This window comes from Melanotaenia boesemani, chromosome 3 (assembly GCF_017639745.1).
Source record: "Melanotaenia boesemani isolate fMelBoe1 chromosome 3, fMelBoe1.pri, whole genome shotgun sequence".
Classification (NCBI taxonomy): Eukaryota; Metazoa; Chordata; class Actinopteri; order Atheriniformes; family Melanotaeniidae; genus Melanotaenia; species Melanotaenia boesemani.
The window spans coordinates 24258730-24270108 of record NC_055684.1 but is presented as its reverse complement, the minus strand read 5'-3'; the positions used below and the strand labels follow the sequence as shown (position 1 = coordinate 24270108).

The window sequence follows — 11379 nt, the reverse complement described above, 5'->3', positions numbered from 1 at the left end:
GCTCGTTTCATATCAGGAAAAAAAAACACACTTGTGGCATTGTAGTCTGAGGTTTGTGCGGACTTCCTGGAATGGTTGTATCACCATGACCTTTATTTTTGGAATCTGGGTCTCACAGCTGAATTTATGTCATTTCTGTGATAGTGGGTTAGTAGGTCCACATACACCAAGATTTCACTAAGCCTTAGTAGAAACTAGATATGGCTGTGATTGTTTGTTTTAAAATCCATGACCCCAAACAAAAAAACACTCACAAAGACACCACATCAAAATAAAGAGCTTTCTCAGTCACCATGAGGACACTTAATAACTTATTATGGGGATACAATTTTCATGACTCAGTTTCTGTATGAAACATAAGGTCACTTAACCTAGTAGAGTTAAATTTTGTGTTCTTTCAGTGAATACAACTGCTGCTGTTAAACCAATATCCCACTTTTATTGTTATTTTCAAGTCTTATGAACTTTCACTGCAACAGAGTAACAAAATGATTTAAAGGCAGACAGTAGTTTTGTTGTATATGCCAGCACATCCCTCTTCCACCAGCTCTTTGATCACGTAACTGTGCTAAATAAGGGACAGAGAGACTTCCTTTTTCTTGTGCATTTTATTTGAAGCTTATAGAATATCTAAACATAGATTTTAAATATCACACATAATAGAGAACTTACAGATTATAATTAATACATTCTATGACAGTGATACAGGAATGAGTGTATATGTGCCATCTCCAGCTAGCAGTGGAGAGTAGTGTTAAGCGCAGGCTGATATAAGGTGGCTGAGGCCACTGAAGTACGACTTCTCCCGCTCGCTCATCAACTCAAAGTGCAGCGGCTGCTGGCAGAACGTACACTCTGCTGATGAGTGAGGCTTCAGCTCAAGGCCCACCTCCTTCCAGGTATGAACCAGCCTCTCTGGAGAGGGGAAAGAAAAAAGCAGAAGTCAGTGAACCTGCAGGAGAACTGCAGTTAAAACAGTACTCATTGAAGGTCCTGTGTTGTTTGACCTCAAAATAAGCCAACTATGACGTATTATGATAAACAAGATGCAGCACTATTAAAACAAATATACATTCAATATCCGAGAAAACAAATTCCTCTTCACTATGTGCTTTTTCAAGAGCAAGATGTCATAAAGGCAACTTCATTATCTTACCAACAAAGTATTTCATCATCTCAGGAGTGTGATGAGGGGTCGGGGCAATGCGAAGAAGCTCCTCTCCTCTAGCAACAGTGGGGTAATTGATCGCTTGCACATAGATGTTGTGGCGATTCATCATGATGTCACACACTTCTGAGTTTTTCTCAGCGTCCGACACCTAAAATAACAGGCACATAAAAAGGATAGGGGAACTATTAAGGACATTTTAAAACTGGTTGAATTGGAATCTGACTGCATGTACTAACATTTCTAATTTGATGAGATGAATTAAAAATCACAGATTACCCGGACTGGGATGATGTGGCTGGGGCAGTGCACGACGGGCAGCCCAGAGTCCATCAGCATCTGTCTGAGCAGCTTGACGTTGCGCTGGTGTTTGAGTCTCAGTGTGCGACCCTCTTCTCCTTTAAGAACCTGGATTGACTGCCTGGCTCCAGCCAACAGCATTGGTGGCAGAGAGGTGGTGAAGATGAAACCAGCAGCGTAAGAGCGAACGGTGTCCACCAGAGCAGACGTACTAGCGATGTAGCCGCCCACGCATCCAAATGCCTTGCCTGGAAAGAGATGGAATGAGTAGTTATTGTCCAATTTTGGTTGCTGCTTCAGATGCAACATTTTGAGACTTAAAATAAGCACACTGAAAAACAGAGATCTTAAGAAAACCCTCACACCATAGCACCAAAAACTAAAAATCTTCCTGAAGGTGGCAGCCCAGGGTTGAGCCGTACAAGAACTGTGAAGCTGTTGAATTACAAATAGTTGTTCGCTCAGCTTGACAGCGACAGTAATTCAGTAATAGAGCAATGAGGGCCCACAGTATCCTAGCAACAACAGAGCTGCTCCAGCTTCTTTAAGCTTTCTGGCATATTGGGTGACATGACAGAGGCCTAATTCTCATAGTAACACAAACAAAGCTAGGGGAGTCAACTGGGAATATTTATTTTGAAACCAATGGAAAAGTCATAAAAACCTAATAATATAACAAGTTGTTTAGTTTATAAGTAATTAGCAATACCAAGAATTAAAAATGTTCTGTAAAATATTATTCTAAAATAGCTTTAATAGAAATTACATGCTGACCTAGAGTCCCTGAAATGATATCCATTTTGTGCATGACACCATCCCGGTCTCCGATGCCCCCTCCTCTGGCGCCATACAAGCCCACAGCATGAACTTCATCTACAAATGTGATGGCACCAAACTCATGGGCCAAGTCGCACATCTCCTCTAAGGGACACACAGCACCTGTGTTTCAGAGAGATACAAACACAAAGATCATATTAAAAGCAACTCTGAAAAGAAATCCAAGGGCTCTAATTATTTTGTTTTTATTTTAATGGTAGAAGTAATAGCCCTGGGTATACATGCAAAAAAAAAAAAATGCAAATAAGAGGGAAAAACTACTACTAACCATCCATCGAGTGGACAGTCTCAAAGGCAACAATCTTCGGTTTGGAAGGATCTCCCTTCTCCAGCATCTCACGGAGATGAGCCAAGTCATTGTGGCGGAAAATGAACTTCTTAGCTCCACTGTTACGGATGCCTTGAATCATTGAGGCATGGTTTCCCGAATCCGAGTAAATCTCACAACCTGATAAGAGTTCAGGAGAAGTGACGTGAGAATTCATTTTTCCAAAAAAAGAAAGTTGAATTTCTTGTAAATATATAAATCGTTTTCTTTGTTTACCAGGCAGCATCTTGGCAAGAGTGAAGAGGGTGGAGTCGTTGGCAACAAAGCAGGAGGTGAAGAGCAAGGCTGCACCTTTCTTATGAAGATCGGCAAGCTCATGCTCCAGCTCCACATGGAATTTACTAGTTCCAGAGATATTCCTAGTACCTCCTGCCCCTGAGCCATGCTTTTGTAAAGTATCCCTATAAAAACAGACAAACAAGCCAAATTTTTTTCTGATCTTGTCTGGTTTTCCAAAGCTGAACAGTTAAATTAGAAGACACATGATCCCAACAGCTTAAGGAGACACAAAATTACAATGGGAAATAAAACATAACATCTCCATAATAGTGTTAACACCTTAGTAAAAAGTGTAAATGTTGAAATGCAGTCAATAGACTATTCAAGTTGAAATATTGTCAGCTAAAACTCTACACCCACACAGAAAGCCACACCTAGGTGTCAGATGGTATCTAATTACTACAAAATCCATCTCAACATTACTAGTCCTTTCTGTCTGAATGGAACTCTCACAATGGGAACAAACAAAACCAAAACATTTGCTTTACTACGTAACTGCCTCACTACATACTGGGTCAATTGTTATCCTCTTTCCAAACCATTTCTTCATTACTCACATAACAGACTGGACGACTCGTGGGTGTCGACTCATGCCCAGGTAGTCATTGCTGCACCAAACAGACACCTCCCTCTTGTCCTCTAGAGAGCCTGTGAAGTCGTCAGCCATTGGGAACTCGGTGGCCCTACGATTCACCGTCTTAAACACACGGTATGTGTGATCACTTTTCTTCTCTTCAATCTTTTTCTCAAAAAAGCTGTCATATTGGAAACGAGACACTGCAAAAAAAAAAAAAAAAAAAAACACAGGAGGAAAAAACTTGATTAACACGGCTCAGTGTTGCCACAGCACTGCGATGGATGGAGCAACAATAACAGAGTGCAATGCTGAGTTATGTAAAAAGAATAGAACAGCACCAACACACACATACATTTAAAAAAAAAAAAAAAAAGACTCAACTACAACTTACTGCTGCCTGGCAAGTTGTCCTGCAGCAAGTGGGTGACCCTCTTAGGACGCTGCTTCAGCAGAGTCTTCATTAAATTAGTTTGCCCCTGCACTTTACTTGTACTGGCCAAGGCCGGCTGCTGCTTTAACTGTGCAGGTGAAACTTCTGAAAATTGGTAAGAAAACACAATCAATAGTATCTAGAAATTTAAAAACAAAATTAACTAAACTGCAACTCACAACAAGCCATACCTTTCTGGACAGTACGAATTTCTTCTACATCTTCTTGGAACTCCATGGCAACCTGACGGACCACACCACTGTTCTTCTGGTTCATCTCGGCAGCCAGGAAAGGGCATTTGGATCCCACCACCTGACCCGGAGGTGGCATGGGGTGACCAGAGGGAAGCTTTGACTCTCTTTCCTGTTTAGGGGCTGCAAAAAAAGAAATTTAGACAACAGAATGTGGTATTTGGTTTTATATTTAATGACTGTATACATTTATTGTTCATCACCCTCACCATCGCTTGCAGCACTGTTGTCAGTCCTCTGATGGGAGGATGAAGAGCAGAGGGCTCGTGCCATTGAAGGAGCCATGGGTTTGGCAGCGAGCTCCATCATGATAGGGCATCGCTGAGCATACATGACCAGAGATTTTTTGGACTGCTGAAAGAAGGCCTGAGGCACACAAGCCAAGAATGGGCAGCGACGCACAATGACATCCATATTCAGCAGCGATGATTGTCTATAAGAGAGAGGAAAACTTAATTGAAATGCGTCATATAGGTAGTTTTTTATGTGTTGAAAAAACATTAATTGGAAAAAAGGCAACAAGATCTAAGACAAAGTTACAAAACTTTTTTATTAGAAATTATCATGAGTTTGCTCATTTAATTAAAGGGGTCAGAATATGTGCATGAAAGTTTGGAAAATTTCTAAGTGACTGCCATCCAAGCATATGTCCAACAAACTTGTCAGAGGCAGCAAAAGTACTTTGATTATTATTATTATTTTTAAAAACCTACAAACATTTCTATTAAAATATTTTGTCCACTAAAAAATTAATTTAACAAATAAAATAAATGTTTATCTAATATTCAAAGAAAACGACTACTCCACAGTTATCTATGACACGATTCACTACTGTAATCATTGAATCAAGAGCCAGAAGATGACATTGTACTAACAAACCCAGAAATTCCTGTAAACGTCCGCATCGTTATGTTAAGACCACTTGAAACCGGGTTTACACATTCTTGGCGAGAGTCCTTATTCCAAACAATATAATTAAATTAATTAATTAAATAAATAATTATATATATATATCTCACAGAAACCTGCCTTTAAAGTCCGTTTCCCCCTGCAAGGATGACGTCGTTAGAACAATCCCTCGGTACAAAATCACTCATATTAAAAAACACCACAAAAAGATAATGTTATTTAAAAAAAAATAATTAATTTGATGAAGGCAGGATTAGCTTTGCTTTATCAAGCAAAAAAATTTGGAATTATTGCACAAAATGAGTAAAAGGTTATTAATGCGTCTCTGGAGTTGAATAAAAGTTAAAAAGCATATACTTACGGAAGAGTTAAGCAAAAACCAAAATGTATTACTGACTATGTCATAAAAACAAACGACCTCTCATGATCCTTGCCGGCTGACCTAGCTTAACGTTAGCCGACTGCTAACGTTAGCTAAAGAGCCATCAGAAAAGAGGAGGATTGCGTGAGAATATTAAATTAAACACCTACCTTCTAAAGTTGATAACGGGTGGAGTAGTCCTTCTTAGGGATCGTGCAGTTGGCAGAATAATAGAAAATGAGGTAAGCAAACGTAAACACCAGATAATTTACTCGTTTTTGAAAAAGTGAGAAGAGTGTTACGTTATCCTGCACTGAGGACGAACGAAAAGGACGCGGCTACGTCAGTGTGGTAGCGCGTGAGCTTTTATAACCTGACTCCACATCAAAGTCTCGCGAGATATTTTTTACAATACATGTTGACGTCAAAGTTTTTTTTTTTTAAGATCAAAAAGCAACTTTTGGCATACAATAAGCAATACATAAGGAATATAATGTTTCCTCATATCTAGATGTATAAATCATATCATTAAACTTTTATTTAAATCTACTTGTACTTTAATTCAGTTAACTGGTTGAAAAGTTTGTATGAATGCAAAAAAAAAAAAAATAATAAAAAAAAAAGTGAATATTCTGGATCAATATAAAGGTCTAGACTTCGGGACAATATTGTGGACAGCATCTGGAAAAATCTGATACACTATCTATAAAGTTTGTTCAAATACCACTGTGTTTATAACAAGCATTACAACAAGCATTCCAACACCAAATGCCAAAGGTAATTTCAGTTAGCCAGTTCACATGTGTCTGCCTTAAAAGTCCTCAAACATTCTCATTGTAGTTGCTCAGCATATGGTTATCTTTGTTGCTGGATGTTTAAATGTAGAAATTTACTTGACACATTTTGAGTTTTTACATCATATTATTAACCTTTATTTATACAGGTAGTCCCACTGAGACACACAGTCTCAATTACGAGACCAGTTAACCGAACATGCATGTCTTTGGATGGTGGGAGTAAGCCTGAGTACCTGGAGAGAACCCATGCATGCACGGGGTGAACGTGCAAATTCCACTCAAAGGCCCCTGTTAACTCTCATCCCAGCCAAGGCTCGAACCAGTGACCTTATTTTTGTGAGGTGCTAACCACCACACCACAATGTTTGTCCTTTGTTATAAGCCTACTCCTGTTTAGCTGCTACATCACGTGTTTCTGTTAATAACCTGCCTAATGTTTGTGTGTTGATGTCTGCATGCCATGTTTGCATTGTCTCCTGTCTTGTTCAAAATGTTATCTGATACGTACTGCTGTCCTTTGAACTCTTGATTTTTGTTTTAGAAATGATCCAATTTCCCCAAAAGGCTTATGTTTTGCCAAGTCATCATTCAAGAGCAATAATTTGCTCTTAAAATACTTTCTCACTTACAAAGATGTTGAAAAAAGATGCAAATGTACAAATTAATATGAGTATTTTAAATTGATGTGTTTTATGTTTTTTACTGTGACACGCAAAAGTGTTTTTTGTATGAATATTATACTCACATGCAGAACATGAGGTGTAACATCAGTTTAAAGCTTAAAAGAGTGATTAATCTGAGATTTTCTGTGCTTTTGTGACCTCACATGCAACAGTGAACTTGAATGAACTAAACCCAGTCCAGTTGACTTGGCTAAACCTACATTTTTTGACACATATAATAAGAATCAGCTCAGACACAAACCTAATTAGTTCTCAAACGTTTCTTCAAAGTCTCATCTTTATCTCAATATAGAAAAATAGCACATATTCGTGTCCTAATCCAGGGATCACCAACTCGAGGGCCGTTGTCCTGCAGGTATTGATTGTTTCCCTGCAGCAACACACCTGATTCAAATGACTGGATCATAAGTGCAAAACTTCACAAACAGCTGTTGGAGATCCATTTAATTTGAATCAGGTGTGTTGCAGTAGAGAAACAATCAATATCTGCAGGACACCGGCTCTTGGGGAGCAGAGTTGGTGATACCTGTCCTAGTCTATGAGGTACCCAAAGTTCGCACCTTCTTTGGCCATTTTTCTTTTTAGTGTCCTGCTACAGCAGATTGAAATCATCTCCAGCAGACCCTGAAATTGATTTCATTCATCCCTATCTCATCCTTTAAAGATGCCTTACAATCATTACTACAAAACAATTACACTTGTTTTTAGCCATTAACTTATTATTATTAATTATTGTATATATTGCTCTTATTTTAGCTGCTAATTTATTATTTGTCACTGTATTTTTGCGTTTGCTAATTTTTTTCAGTATTGTTTGCGATGTCATTTTGTTTTGCTTGTGTTTTCCAGTCTTTGTTGTTTCTATTTTGCCTCATTCTGCTGCCTCTTGGCCAGGTCGTCATTGTAAATGTGAACAGTTTCTCAACTGACTCACCTGGTTATAAATAAAGGTTACTGCAACAAATACTTCAAAGTGATATGCCTACATTACAGCACAATAGTCTGGGCTGCATTAAATCTACCAGCAAGAAAATATTGATAGTTGTTTTGTTGATTTATATGTGCCATCTCAAAGCTTTAGGCAAGTCTAATTCAGGGGTCACCGACTCCGGTCCTCAAGAGCTACCATCCTGCAGGTTTTAATGTTTCCCTGCTGCCACACACCTGACTCAAATCAGTGGTTTATTAACAGGCTGGTGCAGAAGTTGACAACAGGTTTTTGGAGAACTTTTTCATTTGAATCAGGTGTGTTGTACGAGGGAAATACTAAAACCTGAAGGACGGGAAATTTCAAGAACCAGTTGCCCCTCTTCTGATGTCACCATATTTGGTCATATCCTGTGGATGAATAGTCATGGTATTCTGGTGCCCTCTACTGATCGTTTTAGGATCTCACATTAAAATATAGCTTTCTTTCTTTCTTTCTTTCTTTCTTTCTTTCTTTCTTTCTTTCTTTCTTTCTTTCTTTCTTTCTTTCTTTCTTTCTTTCTTTCTTTCTTTCTTTCTTTCTTTCTTTCTTTCTTTCTTTCTTTCTCAAATTGCCTACCAGCTGCTGAGTCAGGATAAACGTGGACAAACAAGTGAAGCATTAATCCAAATACAGTCTACTGATATAGCTTCTGATCCACACTTAGTCATGTTGGGAATACAAATATGTCTCCAACTAATTTATCTTTGAATAAGATATTCTTTATTTCTTTCTGCTTTTTATTTTGAACATGTACAAGTAACACAAAAGAGTAAACTGAAAAGAAACAAAAACAGGACAAAAACAAAACATGAATAAATACATAACAAAATGAAAACAATACAACAAACAATAATATATAAACCCAACATGTCTGAAACGTAGTGAGTTGGAGCTATAAGCTTATTAGCTTATTTAAACCTTCCCCAGTCTCCCAAAACACACATGTTTACATAAAGGTATTTACAAAAATGAGAAAATAAATAATTTAAGCAAACAAATAGCCTACATGAATTGTTTATTGGAACATCGTCTCTCAAAACCCTTCGTCTTCAAGGTACCGTGTAAGAACCATGTGTTTGTACCGCCTTTTAAACTGGATCATGCTTGGACACCGCTTGAGCTCCACCCCCCAACCTGTTCCACAACCTCACTCCACAAACGGAAATAAAAAGCATTTTAATGTTGTACGTGAACACTGATGTTAGAAATTAAGTTTTCCACTCAGATTATAACCCCCATCTCTGTTTAAAAAAAATGTGAATATTTCCTGGAAGTAGATTGTGTGTGGCTTTCTACATGATCTGAGCTGTTTGAAAATGAATCAGATTTTAATATTTCAGATTTTATGAACAGTGAATTTGTATGATCTCTGTAACCAGAACTATGAATTATTCTTATAGCTCTTTTCTGCAGTATGGATGGTGGTTGTATTGTACAGGTGTAAGTATTGCCCCAAACTTCTGCTCAGTAATGTAAATATGGTCAAATCAGTGAGCAGTAGAGAATGTGGAGGGATTTGTGGTCCAGATTGTGTTTTACTTTGTTTAGAACAGAAATACTTTTTGACAGTTTGCTTAGTACATGTTTTATATGTGAGTTCCAGTTTATTTTATCATCAATTATTACCCCCAATTATTTCTTTTTATGTACTCTTTCAATGTCCACTCCATCTACTCGTATCTGTACTTATATGTTCATGTTGCTTTTACTGAATAACATGAATTTAGTGTTAAAATTTTCAGAAACTTCGCATATATCGTTAATTTAAAGTATAAACCAAAGCGGACCCCCTGGGGGGATGCCACAAGCAATGTCCAAGCATGACGAAGACTATTCCCTCAGCTTCACAAATAGTTTTCTATTACTTAAATAGCTTTTCACCCAGTGCAATACTACCCCTCTAATCCCATAGTGGTCTAGTTTATTGATTAATATGTTATGATTAATTGTGTCAAAAGCTTTTTTAAGATCTATTAATATTCCAACTGAATGCAATTTGTGATCAGTAGCGTTTGTAATCTCGTTAATCGATTCTATTAATGCCATTGATGTTGACGGTTTGCTCTAAAACCATATTGACTTTCAGAAAGTAATTTGTGTTTGTTTATGAACTTGTCTAATCTGTTACTGAATATTTTTTCTTAGTTCTGCAGTTTGTGTGTGTGTGTGTTTTTTAAGAGAGACATAATCAAGATGAGTTTAATTTAGAAGCAGATCCTTTCACTTCCTCAGCTCTGAATGACTGGTTTGGAGTTCAAGGCTTCACGGTTTCATTGGCACTTCAATGATTTAATCATTATCAATGAGGATTCCACAGAAGTTAAAATACCATGCTGGTGTAGGCTTGCCTAATTAAGCTTAAAAAGGTAGCTAAATAGACTTTACAGAAAAAAATAGAATATTTAGAATTGTGTATTATCTGGCTTAGAAGGCAAATCTTTTAAAGTTCTGGGTGTAACAAAATTAACATCATAACAACAAAATGTTGTTTGCACAATGATACATGAGTAGCACGAATTAAACAAAAGTAAAATATCTTTAGCTGTTACAAAAATCTCTTTTCTTTCAGGAGTTTTTAATTTATCTTCATCTTTATTATTACCTGAGCCCCTAAATATGTTTGCTGTGCGCTTCAGTTCAAGCTCTAATTGTAAAATTTTTATGTTTTCAACATTTTAGGACAATTTTTTTTTAAATGAAAGGTCACAGTGTGGTTGGTAGACCAATGCCTACAAACAAACAAACAAACAATCACAAACAGTCAAATAATGAGAAACCACATCTGGTCAAATCGGACACATGAAACCCATAATCTGCTGTGACATTACGTGCCATTTATTTATTTATTTACTTTGAATCACAGAATCTATGTAATCTTGCTGGACCTGACCGGAGGGGACAGAAAAAGATGGAAAAAGCAAAAAGAAGCTAAAGGGAAAAAAGAAAGGAGACAAAAACATCAATCCACATCATCACCACACAACAAGCTGTTACACCTGTACCTGAACACGCCAGAAAATCTCCTACAACGTTTACAGAAAAAAACAGCTGCTAGTCATTAAGAGTTCTTAAATAATAAAAAAAATAAATAAATAAAAAAGACATGTCACAAAAATAGCACAACAGCGACCAGATACTAACTCACATGGAAAAAAAAAAGAATTATCTCATAGTATATAAACCCACTGGGCAATGCAGTGACTGTGTCAGCATGCAGAGCATGAGGAATAAGGAGTGATCAGTGATGAAGAGTGGTGAGTGAGATCCTGCAAATGCAACCATGCCTCTACGGAGGTCAGAGCCAGACCAGGGCTGCCGAGAGACCTGGGCCCTCAGCAGCTGCCCTGGAGCACCTACCCTAGCTACCCCACCCTGAAGACGACTGCAGCCGCACCCAAAGGGCAGCAGAGGAGAGCCCCAGCAAGAGCCCCCTGTGGTCTTGGGGCACAGGTCCCAGTGGGCCAAGATCAGCAGCCGCAGGCCCACTGG

General features: G+C 38.0%; 1 protein-coding gene across 1 annotated transcript; it reads right to left on the bottom strand.

Annotated features, from left to right (window-relative positions):
• Nucleotides 1-589: 589 nt before the first annotated feature.
• alas1 (aminolevulinate, delta-, synthase 1) lies at nt 590-5779 on the bottom strand. The gene is made up of 11 exons (XM_041980546.1): nt 5611-5779; nt 4380-4603; nt 4111-4293; nt 3881-4024; nt 3470-3689; nt 2850-3034; nt 2574-2753; nt 2243-2407; nt 1448-1716; nt 1157-1319; nt 590-915 (listed from the first exon to the last, which is right to left on the bottom strand). The coding sequence occupies exons 2-11, from the start codon at nt 4582-4584 to the stop codon at nt 755-757; spliced, it is 1875 nt and encodes a 624-aa protein (XP_041836480.1). The 5' UTR covers nt 4585-4603; nt 5611-5779; the 3' UTR covers nt 590-754.
• Nucleotides 5780-11379: the final 5600 nt, after the last annotated feature.

Coding starts and splice junctions, on each gene's coding strand:
- alas1 (XM_041980546.1), bottom strand. CDS start 4,584: ATGGATGTCATTGTGCGTCGCTGCCCATTCTTGGCTTGTGTGCCTCAG. Junction 4,025..4,110: donor AATTCGTACTGTCCAGAAAG/GTATGGCTTGTT, acceptor ACCAATTTTCAG/AAGTTTCACCTGCACAGTTA. Junction 916..1,156: donor GATGATGAAATACTTTGTTG/GTAAGATAATGA, acceptor TCCCCTCTCCAG/AGAGGCTGGTTCATACCTGG.